This window comes from Misgurnus anguillicaudatus, chromosome 22 (genome assembly GCF_027580225.2).
Source record: "Misgurnus anguillicaudatus chromosome 22, ASM2758022v2, whole genome shotgun sequence".
Classification (NCBI taxonomy): domain Eukaryota; kingdom Metazoa; phylum Chordata; class Actinopteri; order Cypriniformes; family Cobitidae; genus Misgurnus; species Misgurnus anguillicaudatus.
The window spans coordinates 51,139,563-51,160,636 of record NC_073358.2 but is presented as its reverse complement, the minus strand read 5'-3'; the positions used below and the strand labels follow the sequence as shown (position 1 = coordinate 51,160,636).

Below are 21,074 nucleotides of genomic sequence, written 5' to 3'. Positions count from 1 at the left end.
TCTACTTAGCTATTCTGGACATGAGCACTGCGGTCGATGGGTCTTCAGCCTCCCAGTCCAGCATGGATCCCGACATTCAATCCCAGATTCCCGAGAGGCCCGGATCTGGACAGGAGCTTGCACCCGGACCCTCTCTGAGGCCCAAAGAAGACGGCACAGCCCGTCAAATCATGCAGCTCTTACATGAAATCCAGAATCCTCAGGCCAGACCTACTTCCTTCCTGGGCGAAAACCCCTGCATCCCATTCTTCTATCGGCCCGACGAACAGGATGAAGTAAAGATCTTGGTGGTCTGAAAACATCTGTCACTGCTTTCTGTCTCTCTTTGTCAGACTCGGGTGCCGTTCGGCACGTAGGGATGGTGTTTGATGATGATCAACACACACGTTTTTCCTTTTTTCCTTCTTTTGTCTGGTTTCTCATGGAAGTTTATATATCCTAAAGGATTCTATTGTTTCTCCAATCGATTATCCCATTATTAAAGCTCGAGTTTATTAGCAGATCAGAGATGTTTTCTTCTTGATGATGCGGAGATCTGTGGTCCAGTCAGCAGGAGTTGATTCATAACCTTGAACCTTGTAAGTCGGATAAATGCACACTAACAAGAAGTGGGTTTTGGTTCGAGAGAGCCGGTTCGGAGATGCGATTGTGTAGCAAGTAGGGAAATGCATTGTGAAGGACAACCGTATTATATCAATTCCAAGTTTGAGGCGTGACGTGCCAACAGGAAGTGATGCGGTTTGGGCAGCAGTATAGTATGAACTGCGTTTGCGAGGATGAAACCGATCCCATTTTGATTCACACAACCAATTAAAATGCATTTTTGAAGTTAAACCCTGAACATTCTCATGCACTTGTGTTGTAATGCTCTTTTCTTTATATTCTCGTCTTTATTTACTACAAGATTTAATGTATGTTTTGTCCCCCACGAACACACAAGCACCTTATGTTACTCCAGAACATGTGACCCATCAAATCCAGCCGTTGTTCACTGTATGATGCCCGCTGTGTGTCGGCTGAGAGTTTTGTTTATCAATGAAGAATATTGAAGAGATGTCGATGAATGAATGATGTAATCATTATTTTACACATGCAGACATTCACCACAATAGAGTTAACATATATAATGCATTATAAATGTGTTCACGATGACCCGCAGTTGTATGCTTTTGTGAATAATCGCGACCTTACTTATTCGTAGTTACACTTGACGAATATAATGCATTCACCTGATTTCGTGTTGTATAATATATATAATGTTTTATAATGCATACCTATTTATAATTACATATTTAAAGAATATGTATTGTAACATGATAGTAAAGAAGGCACGAAATTGGATGTTGGATAAAGTAAACAAGTGTAACTATGAATAGGTATTGATTATTATTTTTATTATCATCACGTTATGTGAAATATTTCCATGTAAAATGATCCATCTATTATATTGTTTTATAAGTAATTGTAAACAGTTGTGTGTGTGTATATATAGCATCTATGAACGAGTATTATGAGTTATGACTGCTGTGATTATTACAAAAGCATTCTTGCATTCAAATGAAGGGGTGTGAAGACCCTTTATAATGCATTATATATCTGTATTGCTGTGGTTTATTTGTTTTTTTTACCTGAGAAATTGCTTGTGACCATATAGGATAACTGGAACGCATGTTAAACTAGAACAACATAAATGAGTTTACATCTGAATACTGTGTGTGTGTTGTGTGGCTGTTTTAGGTGCACTCAGGCACTTTAATCTGATCTTCGAGCAGTCAATGTCCATCTTATACAACATTAATCTGATTTCTCCATGTATTTTCTTTTTGAATAGATTTTATTTTGGGCGTGGGCTTTAAGTTGGTTATTTCGATTTGAAGATTGTCTATGAGAGCTTGTAACAGATGTGTAAATAGTGTAACTGTGTATCATACTGTATATTCATTTTGGGGACGGTAACGCTTAGATTTACCTGCTGAAGATAAAGATTAAATCTAGTGTGAATAGAGGAAACACGGATAGGTGTGATTTCATACTAAAGCTTATTGAAATGCCAATTCTATTTATTTGGAGTAATCACACTAATCTCTTTTCATTGACATTGTTAACACACAATGAAGGAATGATGATAGTTTCACAGAGAAATATTTCTGATGTTGATGATTTTCCTCTTCAATAAAAACCTGATTATGCAAAAGTGTTACATGTCTGGAAGATGTTTATCCGGTTGTTTGTTTCAGGAGTCTGAGAGCCTCAAATGAACTGGTGTAACAGCGGCGTGCAATTACGCATTTTCTGAAGTTTTAGACTACAAAACTAAATTATTAATTTACTATTGTTGTTGTTGTATATATGTAGTTATTTTATTATATAAAGCAGAGGTCTTCAACTTTTTTTAGGCTAAGAATAGATAGAGAGGAGGGACCCCAGTATCAAATTAAGACTGGATTTACTGTATGATGGTTACATTACAAAGATATCCCATACAGCAAAAAAATGTATTTCTTTGGCCAAAAATATGTCTTGAATATATGCTAAATACATTTTGTTAAAAGTAAAGCTTAAATATATTTTTGAATGTGGAAAATATATTTTAATATATAAAGGTTAAAACTAAATATATTTTTAATATATATTTAAGGGGAAACAAATACATTTCTAATTTTACAATATATAATTTTCCTGGCCAAAATATAAAAGTTTGTATAAAATGTATAAGTATGTATAAATTATAAAATTAAATTAAAAATCTAACATTTTAAATATATTTAATTTAAATATTTTCAAACCTGTTATGTTTACAGGTTTGTAACAAAGTTTTTTTTTCAATGCGACGTGACTATAAATGCTTAAAAATATAATTTATTCTTAAAATATAATAAAGTAAATTGTCAAAAATATATTGCTGAAAAATACAATTTTGTAAACATATTTTAAAATATATTTCAGTACATTTATTTTTGGCATATTTTAAAATATATTTAAAATTATATTAGATTTTTTTGCCATATGGTATAATTTTTGGCATGTTACATAACATTTTAATTTTTAACTAAATAGATTTTATAATGCACTGTAACAATATGTAGCATTTTTGTCAAATCAACATATATTTTTATGTTACTTTAACTTATAAAATCAAGTTGAAATAGTTACCTTAATTTTTTGAGTTATGTCAACTTTTCACAAACCAAAACTTTAAATAGTAAATAGTAGGTTGAGTTGACTTGCAAAACCAAGTTGTTTTAATTTCAGGCTACATTTTTTTGTACAGATCCTTATTTTAATCTGTGTCATTTTTTATTATTAATACATTTTTATTTGATGCCTAATTTAATAAAAAAAAATTGCATTCGAACAATATTTGGAGGACCCCCAGAACCCTTGTAGAAGACCCATAATATCAATATCATAATATAAGTAATATCAAGAATTAACAGTAAAATTTTACTTGTAAATTGTATTACACACGTTTACACATTTTGTGTATCTTCCTTATTTTATGAAAAGTGGAGCCTATATATAAAGACGAGACTGGAAAAGTTTGGTACATTGAACTTTAATAATGACACAAACTCATTCAAGAGCAGAAGACAATATTACACAAACACACACACGCAACTTTCTGTCCAAACAGAGAGAGTTCTGGTTTATATCAGTACACCTCATTTTATACACTATCATGAGCATTCGTTTAAATAAATCACCATAATAATTTAATATTCATTTATCATACACGTGGTCTACACACTATAGTCTCTAAACAGTGGAAGCACAATATGCAGAAATGCACCACAAAGATACGCAACATTAAAGATATGTTCATATTAAACACTTAACTTTGAAATAACGCTGATTTTTTTCTCATTATTAAGTTTTGCTAAGACTTTGTGCAGATTCAGGATAAGGTTTGCTTGTTTAAGTGTGGACAGAAACGCCCTGTTGATACGGTACGATATGTTGTGATGTGAATTTCATTAGTGTTACAACAAACAAACAACAATACAATACGCTGGTGTGGAGGCTTGCACTTACTTTCATTACTTTCAACAAAATAACATCTGAATAAACGAAAGATTTCTCTGCATAGACCAGCAGTGATATTTATGAATTCATAGACAGGCAAAACATTTGCATAATTTCAATGCAAAGCTCATACTGTGATTGTTTTTCCACACAGAGATCAAGTCGACCATTTTAGATTTTTAAAAGTGCTGCAAGTAATTTTATTCATTTTGTTACGCTTTAAAGCAGAAACTAAAATTATGCATTGTAACAACCATATAAAATAGGGAGATAATACTTTTAAATGCATTACATAACAAGCTGTATCTACTTGTTGAAGCTAACTGTGGGTTCACACTAGACGCGAGTTCAACGTTTTTGCGCTAGTAGATGACATACAAAGTGATCAGCAGCGTCCTTGCATGGGGTGATGTGAATGACGCGATATCAGCAGCGCGTTTGCCGCAAAAACACGCGCTATTCGCCTCAAACGCATCTTCGCCCAATTAGAAAATGTTCAACTCTTGCGAAAAATTTGCATGATACGAAGTTAAATACCGTGAGTAATCTAGAGCGAGTAACGTGATGCCCCGCATTTGGTGTGTATGTAGCAGAACTGTGACGAGACGCGAGTTCAACGATTTGCGCAAGTAGATTACATACAAAGTAAATGCAAAGACATGAACAGATGCGTCCTAATGTAGGGCGATCCAATGACGCGATATGGGCGGCGCGTTTGCCGTGAAAACATGCACCATTCGCCTCAAACGCGTCTTCGCCAAAGTTGAAAATATTCAACTCGAGCAAAATATTCGCATGACACGAAGTTAAATCCCGCGAGTAATCTAGAGCGAGTAACGTGATGCCCGCGTCTGGTGTGTACGTAGCATAATGCTGCTTTCAGAGAGGTGTCAAGCGCGACTGATTTCAATGTTAAGTCAATGTGAAAAAGTCGGCGAGAATGAGGCGTTTAGTGTGCCGTCTAGTTAGCGCGAATTGAGTGTCGCCGTGGCAAACTTTGGCGGAAAAATGCGCTGCGTTAACCAATCAAGAGCTTGATCTATTACCGGTATTACAGAAAGCGAGTGGAGTCGCAGAAGCCCCTCACATAATGCAAATTTCCGCGTGAATGAAGTGAGTAAACTAAAAATGTTCAATCGGCAAACTAGACGCGATTTTGGCGCCTCAAACGCGGCTGGTGTGAATCCACGGTAACAATTCGATTTGCCAGATTGGTGGTAAATATGCATAATGTTAAAATCATTTACAGCACCTTTAATCCAATGTGTGGCTCAAATAAGACAGACTGTCATAAGACTTTTTTATATGCAGTATTTAACTAGACCACACTGCAGTAAGTACTGTATCCTAGACATCAGATGACTCTGGGCCGGATCTGCACCGGAGCTGTCGGCTTTGGCAAGGATCCGGTCCGGAGTCATCTGCTGTCTGGGTTTAATTTTTTTTAATTCCAATAAAATCACAAATGTCAAAATAACATCATTAATATCTGAAATCACTCACAAAAATAAACATGCAGGTCATGTGACAAATGTAGTGTATGAGGACTGTTTCACATATGTATCTATTTTTTATTATTGTAAGCAGTATATAGTGTGCAGTAAGCTTAATTCTGAGTTTGTGAATCTGCTGAAAGTGAACCTGAATGTTCAACAGTCTTTAGCATTATTACACCGTTTATTCATTTAAAAATAATAAAAAAAGAAAGTTATTGTAAACACACAAATGTCTGATCAAACCACCCAGTTCACCCTAAACCACATTAATATCTTTTTTTAAAAGTTGTGAATATTTGATCTGCATGTAAACACGTCTCATCTTTAAATATATTGCACTCTGTAATTCAATCCAGCCTCTCTGAATCAGATTTTATTACATAAATGATTAATTATGAATTTTTTAGGGTGAACATACATCAAATCTTTATAACACCATCACGTTTTTGACATTTATATCACTATATGAGGGATTTGTATATTAAGATGAAATAAGAACAAAACCACTGGTGCATATTTTTGTCAGGAAAGGTTTCTTGTTAACATTAGCCGGAAAATAAAAAGAAAGGACGTAAAAGTTTGAAGGGTTGTGATATAAGGTTTAAACAAAGAGAGATGGTATCACCATGACCAGGATCTATTTCTTCAGCTATTGACCTCCGTGGATGACCATCAATGATGTTATTAGAAGAAACATCTGAAGGTTCGTTGAGTTCCTCCATCTTCTGTGTCTCTGTTGCCGGTGTTGCTGCTGGGGTGCTGGTGGGTTTGTTTTTATCAGGATGTAAAGAAACAGAAGGAGGGACTGTTGGGACGAGAGATGTTGCTCTTGTTCAGCTGGATGAGCCGCAAAAGCAGAAAAGGAAACGAAACAAACATAAGTGTTGAAACAAACCAAACCAAACCTCACACTAAAGACTGACCCGAGTCCAGAAGACAAAACACACTCTCCTGTGTAGATGTGTATACAGTAAAATAACGTCTATTCATAACTAATATTATTGAAGTAAACAGTCATCTTTAAATCATATATGATATATATATATTTAAGTAGATGGGTGATTCTCACGAAACCATTGAAAAACCACGGCACTAATGATTTTAGCTTTAAAATGTGTAATATAGTAACATTAAAAAGCATCAGAATTAACACAATACTGTGTTCTAGCTTGCACAATGTGTGATTTCAACATAAGAATTTATAATTGTAAATTTTATCTCATTTTCTGCTGAAATTCTCATTACCGCAATGTGTCCGACTGTGTTTGAACATGCGTTATGTTGTAATTTAATCAAATTAACACAAAAATATTAAGAAAAAAAAATAAATGGATGTTTTGCTAGACTACTTTAAATGACAGAAAAAATATTTACTGAATATTCATGTATAATAATAATGAAGAAAAATTAGGAAAATGATGTGTCCATGCCTGATGTTCTCATCCCCCGCAACACTTTTTGAGAACAGTTTAAGCACACATACAGAATTTTAATAAAGTTTGATTTTGAGTGACCAAGCACATGGACCAGTTACTTCAAGATGGCTACCAGGTAAGATCATTTTTTACAGTTAATTTGAAATATTGTCTTGTCAGAATGCTTACACGACATTTTGATTATCATTACCACAACAGATGCTTATTAAATGTTAATTTAATTAATAGAAGCATAATACTTTGATTTTAAATGCATGTGCAGAATCTCCAAATTATGTTCTTTCAGGTTTTTTTAAATTATGTTACAAAAAGTGTTAAATGATAAGTAAAAGTTTTTAAATTAATGTTCCCATTTACTCCAGAATTTGTTTTTCAATGTCTGGTGGGAAAAAAGTAAATTTAAGCAATTTTTACATTTTCATGCTTGACATTTTTAAAACCAAGTTTTCGTGAGAATCACCCAGATGAATGTGATGCACTTATAGGGACACTCCACTTTTTTTTGAAAATATGCTCATTTTTCAGCTCCTTTAGAGTTTAACATTTGATTTTTACCGTTTTGGAATCCATTCAGATACTATAGCACACTTTTAGTATTTTGTTGATATTTTGTTATCTAATGCAATGTATAATGTTCATATTAGTGAAATATTGGAATCTTTATGAGTTTTTCAGTCTACATAATGAGAAGGGAACCTCAGTTGATGAGAAGGGAACCTCAGTGGGTTCCTATAGAAAGTTTATTACCCTTCAGGGGAGTTTGGTGTCGTCTTCTGGCCTGTGAGCTTAAGGACCACTGCAGCCCGAAAACAAAAAAAACAAAAAGAGTCCAACATAATGTACAGAAATACAGGTGAGCAAACTTATTCCAGAAGATGCAGTTATCTGTAAGACTCCAGATCACACTTTGGAGAGATAATGCATCAGCTGCTGGATATAAAGCGTTTGCTATCAGTGCAGAAAATAAAGCGTGAATATGAGAGAAAAACAAGCAGCGGAAATCAGAGAAAACATTCAGCAGTCCCTGTCAGTTCAAGCATATTAGTTTATTTTAAATGTATCATTACACCAATATGCAATATTTAAATCAATGACAAATAGACGTTTCTGAGGTCGGCATGCTTGCTTACAGATGTTGAGCTGTGAGTAAATGACAACATGCCACGAGATTATTTGCTTTGCAGTAATTTTAAGTGGTTTTAAGTCTATTCGTTGTAAAATTACTGTAATCCACATCCTCCCGTGGCTTGTGTCATTTCTCATAACTTTACTTTATATAATGCAAACACTAGGAAAACTTGAAATAAATATTAGGGTAATTTATGACACACGGTTGTTATTTTTTGACATTGTGTTATTCAGCTGATTGTGAACTGTATAGCTGTATTGGGTACTGTATGCATTAGCTTATTTAAGACAGCAGGAAGGGGAGGAGTTCTGGTTGGATGGGTGTGTCTGTCCTTGTTGTCTGTCACGTGTGGGAGGAGCTAATAGTCAAAGAGGGAGGAGTCTGTGGGTCTGTTGGGTCGAGTAGGTGAGGCCGGGGGTCGTCGACTGCCATGGGAACACAGACACAGAGGAACACAGAGGAAGATGAGTGAGTTACAGACGACACACACACACACACACACACACACACACACAATCACAACTTTTTTTTACAAGTTTATATTATTTACTTTTATAAAAAAATTTAAAACATGGCATGTCAATCTTACAAGGAAAAAACTGTTATACTGTATAGATTTTAGATTTTGCCTCCTCCAAAAACTCTTTAAAGAAAATTAAAAACAAATTTAAAATTAAAAGCAAATATATTTATTTTTTAGGTTAATTTAAACCAATGCTTTGGTTTATCTATATTTACCGAGCCTCACGTGGAACTCTCATGTGCAGAATATTTTTTTTAAGTTTAGTTTCGCGTGCTCACTTGAAACTATCGCGTGCGCACGCAAAAGTTTCACGTGAGCATGCGATAGTTTCACGTGCGCACGCGAAACTAAACTCAATAGTTTCACATGCGCACGCGATAGTTTCACGTGTGCACTCGAAATTAAACTCGATAGTTTCACGTGTACACGCAGTAGTTTCACATGCACACGCGAAACTAAACTTTATTTTTGCTCCATGTCCCCTTAGGGGCTCTGTACATATTTGACCCAACCATGGGTTATTCATTTTTTTTAAAACATGCTTACTTATATTCCAATTTTACATTTGTTGAAAAAATTTGGGGATTGTCTACCAATCCAAAATCTATGCAGTATAACCCAGTTTTTTCCTTTAAAGTTATAGATTGGCAGCAAATCACAGAATGTAACCAATGTGATCATTCAGCGCACAACTCATATTATTATTTATTTTAATCATATTTTTAATTCATTCTTTACACAGCAAACGGAGATGATGAACAGCATTCAGAAATCAATCCATCCACAGATGAAATGCTATGAAGATGTGGATGTAATACACTCAACATCTGACCTTTGACCCCACTGTTCAGTTTCACCCTAAAGCTCGCAGACGTGTGCTCGTGTGGATGTGTTTCAGTAAGAGAGCTAAGATATAACGATGGGTGTACGAGATACAGGTGCAGGTCATATAATTGAAAAAGTTGATTTATTTAACTAATTCCATTAAAAAAGTGAAACTACTTCTACCACATCTTTTCCTTCCCTTCGCCTCTCTATTGGACACTCTGTGAACAGCCAGCCTCTTTTGCAATGACTTTTGTGTCTTGCCCTTCTTGTGCAAGGCGTCAGTGGTCGTCCCCCGGACAACTGACAAGTCAGCAGTCCTCCCCACGACTGTGCAGCCCACACAACCAGACCGAGAGACCATTTAAATGCCTTTGCAGTTAATTAACTGATTAAAGCGTGGCAGGTGTCTTCAATATTGAACCCCTTCACAACATTCTAATTCTCCGAGATACTGAATTTGTGATTTTCCTTATTGTCAGCTATCAAAATTAAAATAAACATTTGAAATACATCAGTCTGTGTTATATTCATTCATTACAAGACTGATATATTTCAAATATCCATTCCAACCTCGATGATTATAACTGACAACTAAGGAAAATCACAAATTCAACATTTCAGAAAATTAGAATATTATGAAAAGGTTCAATATTGAAGAAACCTTTGAAGACACACTCCAATCAGCTAATTAACTCAAAACACCTGCAAAGGTCTCTAAATGGTCTCTCAGTCTAGTTCTGTAGGTGACACAATCATTGGGAAGACCGCCGACCTGACAGCCGTCCAAAAGACGACCACCGACACCCTGCACAAGAAGGGCAAGACACAAAAGCCACCGCAAAAGAGACTGGCTGCCCACAGAGCGTCCAACAGAGAGGCGAAGGGAAGGAAAAGACGCGGCAACAACAGTCTCACTTTTTGAATGGAACCAGTGAACTTTTTGATGATAATCTAATTATATGACCAGCACCTATGAACTGAGCTCAGAGGTTGCAAAAGGAAAAATGAATAAATGTGAACTAAAATAATGAAACGCACACAGTACAGTATCACATTCAGAGATCTGACGTTTAAACACACAACCTCCAAAATCTGACCTGAGACCTGTTCCTCTAATTTCTTAAAAACATTAATAAATCGTGCAAACTGCTTTTGGGAAAAGCTTACAAGAATGCTTTGGGTCCAAACCAACCTAAGTTTTCCATAAAACATCTGTGACGTGCTCTAGATTACCATAGTATATAATGTAAACTCTCAGTTAGTGAAAATATGGTTTAAGGTGAATCGAACCCAAAACATTAATCGGATGTGTTATATACTGAAGGTTCATGCAGTGTCCCAGAAAATCTGTCGTCTGTCCCAGAGACCATCAGAGAGATGCTGCTGCTGTCTGAAAGATGTATGACTCAACTTTTTCTCTCTCAACCTGTCCAAACGCTGGGTTGAGCCTTTCGAGTCTTTTAATTCGTTTTTGATAGTTTTTTGGGTAGTTTTGTGTTACTCAATATTTGGGTTAATATTTGGGTTGACAGTTGGATGAATGCAACCCCCCCCCATCTGCGGCACATTACCCAAATCAAATGAACTCTTTTGAATTAATGTTTGAATTCACTTCAGGCGTAGAGAGGCAGCGGTTTTTACACAGACAAATTTATAAACAAGGTTGGTATTAATATTTATCCATAAAACCATTACTAGAAAAAGCAAATATGTGTGACAACAGTCCAGTTTACAAGATGTGAATTGTTATTACATGCACTGCTATCACTAGCTTGTTTGTTATGCCCACAGGATCGTCAATATGTTTGTTACTTTTTTATGTTTTAAATGCCTGCTTTAATCAAAATCTGACATTTTCGTCTTAAATATATGACTTTCGTGAGGTTTTTACTCCAAAGCCTACAAAAACCTAAGCAAATAACATGTTGTAATAAAGAAAGATTTTAGACCATCATCAGGACAGACTCCATTTAGCACTATTAAAGTTATAATTTTTTTCTGGTGAAATAAATGTTTATAAATATATTTTTATTGTGAATAAGATTTTTTTTGCGGTAAACTGTATTGCACATGTAATGTTAAGGAGACACCATGTTGGCATGTGTTTTGTAGTGTAATTGACATCTGCAATAAAGTAACAAATAAAATTAAGATAAAATAATAATATTTATGAAGTAAAATTAACCCAATGTTTAAATAAAAATAAAAACCATTCTGTTTTTTAGGGTGAATGTTTGAAAAGATTAACTTCTTCCACCCTGAAGCTATTTTGGGGATTTTCGCCTGGATTTGGCCTACCCAATTTCAAAAGCTTCCCATACCCACATGCAGAGGTTTACATACAAATGTTTGGTATCATTTTACAGGAAACCCTTTGAAGTTACATAAAACACTGTTGAAAGTGCTAAACATGGTTGTATGTGATGTCAGTCCTCTAATAAACACAAAAATAAATAGGCGCTTTTTGATGTTTTTTTTCTAAAGTTTTTATTTAAAAGTGTATACCTCTGGCCCTGAGTGCCTCAGCTCCCTGCAGACAGTTTTGTTTGATTCCAGCAATTGCCAGCTTACAGAGGAAAAAAAGATTTTTTTTCTCTATCATAATATATGCAAAAGTTATTTTACTCCAACTGATGGGAGGAATAATACCCTTTTTGTATACAATTTCTGCCTAAAAACATTTGAAGTGCTCCCATAACCACATACAGTGGAATAAATGCAATTGCTTTATATCATTTTAAAGAAAACCCTTTGAAGTTACATAAAAAGCTGCTGTTTGTGACAAATAGTGTTATTTATGTTGTTTTTCATATGAGGAAACACCAAATTTTCTTTTTATATGTTGTAAATACTGCCTCTGATAGTGTATAACTCTGGTTCTGGGTGCTCTAGCAGACTGCAGACAGTTCTGGTTGTTAGCAGCAGCAGACAGTAAACACCCAAAAAAAGAATGATCTCTTTAGCATGTCGCATTCAAAAGTTATTTTCATTTTACTGAAGTGTCCGAAAATACATTTTTCATATAAATATGATTTTTTTGTTTTGGACATATAATAAATAACAAGGGATTATTCATACACACAACCAAAGAAAATGCTGTGAATGGACTCATTTTTTAGAGTAGGACCTAAGAGAAAAGATGGTGTATCATTTGTGGCTATATGTGCTATCTGAGGCAGTCCACACTCAATTTTCCCATATGTTTACAAAAGACGATTTTTTACCTCATTATTCATTCAACTATTGTTGGATATGTGTTGATAATAGAACAAAAATAACGCTGTAGCCTTATTCCTGCGAATGAGAGCTTTCATTTGATATAAGACTTGCCCATGTTTGTCATATTTGAAAAATATGAAATATGTGAATATTAAATCATATAAAAAATTATGGGGGGGGTGATAGTGTAAATTAAGTGTAAATAACTTTCTTACAGTAAAAGATTTCTCAAAGTGATGCATATCTGGAGAAAGTAGAGAGTCTAAGCTTTCAAACAGTATCTCATATGTGTTACTGGGGTCCATGATGGACCATTAAAGATTAAAAGAATATTTTATTTGAGTCAAAATACGAAATTTTGTACCCGGGACTGGGTCCTCAGGGTTTAAGAGGTTAAAATAAATATATTTTCAACTGTAAAAATATACTTATAATTTTATATGTTATACATACTTTTATATTTTATCCAGGAAAAATATATTTTTTACCATATGTGTTGTAAAATTAGAAATGTATTTGTTGCCCCTGAAATACAATTTGAAATAAATGTTAATATATGGTTAAAAGGTTAAAACTTAATATATTTTAAAAACTAGTAGCGCAGCAAGCACTAGTCATCATTTCACCGTCTAGGTTATCTATAGACCTGATACAGTCCGGCTATGAGTAACCCACTTCTAAAAAATAAACTGCATGTAATTTTTGCCTAAATAACTAGCGAGATGTCTGATATTCCATCATGTAAGCAAAGTCAACAGTGATTATTGCTTTCATTTATTTATTTCTTAAATTTCATTTATTTTTAGACGTATTTAAAACGTATTGGCTTGTTTAAGCCTAGACGTCTGCACTGTGTTTGGACGGCTAATAGATGCTAATAGCTGGGTTCAGTTCACTGTCTATCAATAATGTTAAAGGTGGGGTTCATGATCTCTGAAAGCCAATGTTGACATTTGAAATCACCTAAACAAACACGTCCCTACCCCAATAGAATCTGGACCTTCTGTTGATAGACCCGCCACACACATACACAACCCAGGCAACGATGTCGGTTAGTAGACACACCCCTTACTGCTGATTGGCTACAAGTGTGTTTCGGTAGTCGGCCCGACTCACTTTTCCAAAGCGTTTCTCAAAAATCGCGCACTCAGCCTTTAAAGTTGTTTCGTAGACTAATATGCATTGATTATGTTACTGATGTTTTGTTTGCGTGTTGTGTTTGTTTCTGAGGGTCTCTGTGACAGCGGGCAGTGCAGGTGGATGCGAATGATAAGCGGACTGCAGACATACCAGAAGCATTAATCTTCATTGATCACTGATCGTAATTCTGTGAAAAATAATAATTATCAGGAGGAGGAGGAGGAGGAGGAGGAGGAGTGCAGACGGCGTAATGAGGAAGAAGAAGCAACGTGTCAACATCTCAACATGAAACTGAAGTACAAAACCTCGATGTAAGCTTATATAATAAACCTAAAATAATGATGTCATTTATTTACCCTCACGTTGTTTTAAAGCGTTTCTAATGTTGATCCAAATGAGGAGTTATTAGTGATGAATATCAGGTTTCTTAAAGTACATACAGTATAATGAAGGTGGATTGCAACACATGTTGCAACACATTCTCACTCCCTAAGGCAGGGCTAGTCAACTGGCGGCCCGCGGGCCAAGTGCGGCCCGCCAATCATCTTTATCCGGCCCGCCGGTCACCTTTGGCCGTTTTTCAATCGGAAGGCTGCAGCCTCCGGAGGTCGCATATGCAGACTTCATTCGTCATCAAGTTTAAGTTAACTGATCATTACATTCACAAATCATAAGCATATTACAACAATTTACGATTAACTAAGAATAATAGTCAACTTTATAATTGTTAAATTCTGAAATTAGACTTAATGACGTATGCAAAATGCGACCTCCGGAGGCTGCAGCCTTATTGAGAAACGACCATAGTCTGATTTAAATTCAGCGTGGTTACTTTTACCTTTACACTGTACAAGACAACACAGAAAGGGGCTGTGTGGGTGCCAACCATCTGGGGGTGCGTAATTATCTGATTCGAGCTTTGGATGCATTCAAGAAAATAACGTTATGCGACTACACGCATGTGACGCGGCGACCGGAAGTGATGTATTTCAGTGTGTTCCAATCAAAACTGTGTGCAAAGTTAAAGTTATTAATTATGTTTTGTTTTACTTTATCAGTAACATTTGAATACTTTAATTACTGGTAAATTATTAACTATATATATATTCGTAGATTAAAGGTTCTCTCCCATGACAGATTTACGATTAAACTACATTTTCGTTACGACTGCCACTAGGGGGCGAACTTCCGACATTTATATCTGTTTGTAATGTACAATGGAAAGGCTGTTTAGCCTATGTATCTATAAAATATTAAAAAAGAAAACATGTAGTGAAATTTTAGGCATTAGGAGAAGACTGGCTATATGTTGTGAATACTTGACATGTAACAATTAATGAAAGTAAACAGTTATAAACAAAATATGTTTAGGAGTGTTGATCTTTTACACTTTTACTATTAACATTTGGCTCTTACATGTTAAACTGCAATTGTTTTTAAATATTAATAAAGAAAATATGATTTTTCAGTAATTAAAAGGCTTTTAATTTATTTTTTTTTTTGAAAATGCATGTTTTTAATATGTTTTTTTCAAATATACTACAACAAAAGTAACAAAAATGACAACAACACACACACATATATGGTAAAAGTAAAAAATATATCAAAAGTAAACATAGGGGTAAAAGTTTGGCCCGCGTCATATTTACAATTTTAAAATCTGGCCCCCGAAGAAAAGTAGTTGAAGACCCCTGCCCTAAGGCGTCAAAATCTGAAGCATGTTCAAACGCCTTCAGCGTCAGTATGAAGACGCGAAGGGTGCCCCTATGCGTCACTATATTGACGAAATGGGAACTCCGTTGCTTTCATGTAATCCCTCAGCGTCGGATATAGACGAAAGGGAATCCCGGAAGGTGATGCCGTCACGTTATGCGACGATCGGCAGGATCATGCCGCTTCTGGACGGTAACTACTACATTTTTTTTCAATTTTTAAGACACTGTTGCTTGGGGTTAGAGTTTGGGTTTGGGTTAGGATGTCAGTATTGGTTTATACTTTTTGTCTTCTGATTTTTAAACCATTGTCGCTTCGGGTTAGGGTTAGAGTTGGGTTTGGGTTAGGATGTAATTTTATGTAACAGAAAGTCGTTCTAACCCCAACCCCAAGCGACAATGGTAAAAATTTGGAACAAAAATTGAGTAATTACCAACCAGAAGCGGCATGATCCTGCCGATTGTCGCATAACGTGACGGCATCACCTTCCGAGATTCCCTGTCGTCTATATCCGACGCTGAGGGATTAGCATGAAAGCAACGGAGTTCCCATTTCGTCGATATAGTGACGCATAGATAGGGGCACCCTTCGCGTCTTCATACTGACGCTGAAGGCGTTTGAACATGCTTCAGATTTTGACGCCCTGGGGAGCGAGAATGGGCTGTGGATTTGGGCTGGTGAGGTTGTCAAGCTCTATACTGACAAAAACCTAGAATAAAAGTCATCTGAACAACTCCTCCTAAGTCTTCTAAAGCCTTTGAACTAAATTAAAGATTTCAGCCACTAAAAATCTTCCTCTGATAAACGTTGTGTGAAGATGTCACCTAAACATAAGATTTGGCAATAAGATTGGACATCTCTAACCTTAAATAATTCAAATCTATTTGATCATATGTCTTAAGACCTGAAATGTAGGTCAAACTAAAGTCATTGTGTAACTTTTAGGAAGATATCTTGACAGAAATGCAATATAACCTGCATAACTATATTATCAGTGGTGTATAAAGACCTTACATCAGTGGTCTCCAACATGGTGCCTGCGGGTACCAAGTTGCCCGCACAGAGTCTGTGAGGTGCCCGCCAAAGCACATAGTCTCAATTGTAATATTTATTTATTACATATTTTATATCAGCTTGGCTTCTTTTATGAATGTTATGATTGACCCCTGCCATACACCATTCATTACATATCTCCATTTTTATCTCCATACACCACGGGTCACTTTACATGAAAGTCGCTGTCATGCTTCTACAGCAGCCCTAAAAGGACAAACTTCTCTATAGATGCATTTCGTCACTACATTGTCTCAGGGGTCTCCAACGTTTTTGTGGGAAAGGGCTACCACAACAGATAAAACAATCTGGATGGCTACTTTTTGATATAGTCTATTACTGTTAACCTACGTAAACCCATCCAAGCTACTATAAAAAATATGAAATAAATAAATATTACAATTGAGACTGGGCACCAGATATCGCGGATACAGTCTGTGAGCTGCCCGCCAAAGCACATAGTCTCAATTGTAATATTTATCCATTACATATCTTTTATATTAGCTTGGCTTGGAGACCATAGATATGTATAAAAGCTAGATGTGTTACGGCGGAGTCTCTAACGTCTAGTTGAAATAGGTCAGCAGTATATAAACTATATATATAAACTTGTTGGAGAATCAAGGGACATTTAAAAGTACCTGCACCATTAAAACTTAATGCTACGAGTGAGCGAGCTGCCTGTGGTAAGATGGCCGCCAAATGCGGACGTTTCACTCAATTGGCCAGCAGCGCAGGCGAGACATCTAGCCTTATCTCATACATATCTATGTTGGAGACCCCTGTCTCAGACGATGACATGTTTGTCCTGTAGTGGCTCGAAACGTCTCGAAAGGGAGGGGTGAGCCGTGGACTGAGCCACTGGTTGCAATTCGCAAACTCACCACAAGATGCCGCTAGTAATCTACACAGTGGACCTTTAATCAACATGAGGGTAAATAAATGTGAATGAACCCAATTGTGACAAATCTATTGTATGATAATCATTCCCACCATTTATAAAGATAAACTTCCAGGATCGTTTTTTCTAAAAGACAGAGGTTTTGTAGTTCAGCCTGTAAATCATTTATTAGAAAAACTCACAATATAAAACGTGTGTGTGTGTGTGTGTGGCTGTCAGGACCAGGTCCAGACATTATCATCGATGTCCTAACTAGACGTGACGTTCAGTATGTGTTCAGTATAGACAAAATGTCTATTTCGCTGGAGTCATCGCGTCTAGTTAGGACACAGTGTTAGATGCGTATCGCACATCACAAGCAACAGAAAAACTTCAGCCACAAATACAAAGAAACTCGAGAGCTCAGCTTCAGTTTAGTGCTGATGTCTCTGCTCATCTATCTCTCCGTCTCTTACTGTTACACAAGATGTGTTGACTTAATGTACTAAACCGATGCCTGAGTATTAAATCTGTGTTTGGATATACCAAAACAGGTACTGGTGACCCAGCAGGTAAGTCAGGTGCTTATCACTGCTGTCGTGCATTAAAGGGGACATTTCACTTTTTAAGATGTCAAATAAATCTTTGGTGTCCCCAGAGTACATATGTGAAGTTCTATCATTAAAATACCATATAGATCATTTATTATATCATGATAAAATTGCCACTTTGTAAGAGTGAGCAAAAATGTGCCGTTTTAAATGCAAACGAGCTGATTGGCAGTGTCGTGGTTGGATAGTGCAGATTAAGGGGCGGTATTATCCCCTTCTGACATCACAAGGGGAGCCAAATTCAATGACCTATTTTTCACATGCTTGCAGAGAATGTTTCACTGGGTTGATCTTTTTCACATTTTCTAGGTTGATAGAAGCACTGGGGACACAATTATAGCACGTAAACATGAAAAAAGTCAGATTTTCATGATATGTCCCCTTTAAGGCAGGTTTATGTTTAATAATGTCGTGGCTGTCGGAGTAAACTGCAGACAAGACCCTCACAGTTATATGTGGTGGTGATACATTCAAAGATGAACGTTTGACATGACTTAGAAGCAGGACGTCTGAATTTGTTTAAAAACTATAGCGATTTCTTATCGTTTAAATGTTGGTATGGTGACCGGTTAACTCACCCACACCACCGCACTGGTTAGCAGTTCACATTCCACGACTGAGAGCAAACAAATGTTTGTGTTAGACTGTAGGACCAGTTCATCTGAACTACAGCTGAGCATATCATATTATTTCTCTCCAATGTAAAGTTTTCAACATCACTGCAACACTACAAACGGTAGTCTTACCTTGGCACGCTCGGGGGGGCACGGTTAGGCCGGGACGGGACCTGAGGAGGAGCCCCACCGAAGGGGTCTGGACGAGACGGAACGGGCGGCCCACCTGCGGCTGGAGGACCCGGGGCCGAACCACGAGAACCTGGACGTCCAGGAGGCCCTGGAGGAGGAGCTCGTCTCTGAGGAGTCGGACTTGTGGCTGGAGAGCTGAGAGAGACGTGACTTCCATAGTGAATCGGTTTGGTTTTAAACAATCCTTAAAATATCTATCTATCTAAACATACCGTCCTCCAGAGCCGGTGCGCTGCACCTGAAGCCACGAGTCATCCACGGGTGGAGGCAGAGCTGTGGTGACAGTGGTGGTGCTGATGTCTCCGATGATGTTCAGCGCTTCTTTAAGAGCGAAATACATTCGCAACATTTCATCTCGACGCTGGGCCTGTTCTGCCGATTCCTCCATGAGCGTGTTTTGATCTCCACACGAATACAACTGAGCCAATAGCTCGGCATTGATGAACTCTTTAGTCTAGACATACATGGAGAAAACACACAGATCAGTCTAGCTGATTTTGGGTGAAACTTTCAGGTGATGTTCTGATATCAGGCTACTTACATTGTTTATCATGAGGTGCATGAGGGTCTTGGGTATCAGGTCTCGTACGGTTTTGTTGACGATGCCCATGTAGGAGTCCACCAGGTTACGGATGGTCTCCACCTGCCTCTCCAGCTGTGGATCCATGGAGTGCATGAAACCATCTGAACCGTTCTCCTCACCGGCGTCGCTCTGCACACATGGAAACAATGAGACGGAGAACATTGGGAGAAATGGAAAATAAAAATAACAACTAAATGATCATACCTTATCTTTCTCCTTGTGTTACAGCACAGGACATAGAAAAGACAGGAAGAGAAAAAAAACATTCAAACAATGTTTCTCAAATTCATAACTGAATGATGCTTTGTTTATGTTAAAGATTTAAGCAGATGAACGCACCATCACACGTTCAGGGTAGACACCAGCTCGCAGGAATGAAGCTTTCCATCCGTCCACCTCCTCCTGACTCTCAACGGCTAACTCCAACTGTCTGTAGTCCTTGTACACGTTCCTGTAAGATGCATTAAAATCGGTTATATAATTATATATAATTATTATAATTAATATAATCGGTTTTCAATCCAAATACAAATATTTGTACAGCTAAAGGGCACATATGATGCAAAATCCACTTTTACAAGGTGTGTGGACATAAATGTGTGTTGAAAAAACACTGAACAATGAAAAAACAAAAAAATCCACCCTCTCCTTCTTGTTTAATCCCCATTAAACCAAAGTAGTCTCATTAGACATGGTGTATTGATTCTCTTGTCAATGTGATGTCACACTGATAAAGCCCCGCCTACGGCCGCTGCCTGAAAAAGTTTTTCTAAATGTGTTTGCTAGCATGTTGTAGCGCTAATGCGGCTAAAGATACTTTTGTCTCAGGCTGTATTCATAGAAATCAGATTAGTATTTTACCAAAAGCGCTCACTGTCTTTTAGTAAAGGAGTGAGGAGGTGTAACTCATTCGCATTTAACACATGAAAATATTATAGGCACACCTAAGACTTATATCATCTTGTAAAAATGGGCATATGTGCCTTTAACTCTTTCCCCGCCATGGACGAGTTATCTCGTCAATTAAGAGAAAACTGCTTTACTGCCAATGACGAGTTTTTACGGCAATCTGTATTTCCGCTGTTTTCCACCAGGTGGTGCTATTACCCAACTTTAAAAAAACTGAAGCATTTACTCAGTTAAATACAGTAAAAACTCTGTGTGTGTTCTGAATCTGATCTCTACCGAGCCCCTAAGGTGACATTGGAGTAAAAAAAATCAAAAGTTTAGTTTTGCGTGCTCACGTGAAACTTTCGCGCGCGCACAGGTGAAAGTGAAAGATTCCTGTGCGCACGCAAAAGTTTCCCCTGAGCATGCAAAACTAAATGCGATAGTTTCAAGTGCACACGCAATAGTTTCACGTGCGCACGCGGTAGTTTCACGTGTGCACGCGGTAGTTTCACGTGTGCACGCGAAACTAAACTTTATTTAATTTTTGCTCCATGTCCCCTCCATGTATAACAAAAGTAATACAATTATCTTAGCTTTTTGCTCAAAATTTGGTATTTTTCAAGAAACCTACCCATATGTGAGAGAAGAAATGAAGATATGATGAAATGTGTGTTTTTTATTGTTAAAAAGAAATAAACTATCTGTTCTTTCATTTGATATTTAAAGAAGAACATTTTCTGGAA

At 36.7% G+C, this 21,074-nt stretch overlaps 2 protein-coding genes across 21 annotated transcripts in view; one reads left to right on the top strand and one right to left on the bottom strand.

Moving 5' to 3' along the window:
* Positions 1-2,197, top strand: part of golga2 (golgin A2) — a 31,695-nt gene extending 29,498 nt beyond the window's left edge. For all 9 annotated transcript variants that reach the window (XM_055198293.2, XM_055198288.2, XM_055198291.2 and 6 more), the window contains one exon: positions 10-2,197. In XM_055198293.2, coding sequence (XP_055054268.2) covers positions 10-296 — 287 coding nt within the window. In that variant the 3' untranslated portion in view covers positions 297-2,197. The remainder of the gene's footprint in view (positions 1-9) is intronic.
* Positions 2,198-3,540: 1,343 nt separating this feature from the next.
* Positions 3,541-21,074, bottom strand: part of dnm1a (dynamin 1a) — a 68,814-nt gene continuing 51,280 nt past the window's right edge. For 2 of the 12 annotated variants that reach the window (XR_012365622.1, XR_012365623.1), the window contains exons 17-24: positions 19,780-19,891; positions 19,645-19,656; positions 19,399-19,569; positions 19,070-19,311; positions 18,798-18,992; positions 13,945-13,981; positions 7,703-7,751; positions 3,541-6,356 (exon numbers count right to left, since the gene is read on the bottom strand). Coding sequence is in view for 6 of the 12 variants with exons in the window: in XM_073861222.1 (XP_073717323.1) it covers positions 8,443-8,509; positions 18,798-18,992; positions 19,070-19,311; positions 19,399-19,569; positions 19,645-19,656; positions 19,780-19,891 (799 nt within the window). In the remaining 6 variants the exon portion in view is untranslated. Of the gene's footprint in view, positions 6,357-7,702; positions 7,752-7,982; positions 8,510-13,944; positions 13,982-18,629; positions 18,668-18,797; positions 18,993-19,069; positions 19,312-19,398; positions 19,570-19,644; positions 19,657-19,779; positions 19,892-21,074 lie in introns of those variants that run through there. The other 10 variants (XM_073861222.1, XM_073861221.1, XR_012365625.1 and 7 more) reach the window with 9 other exon arrangements.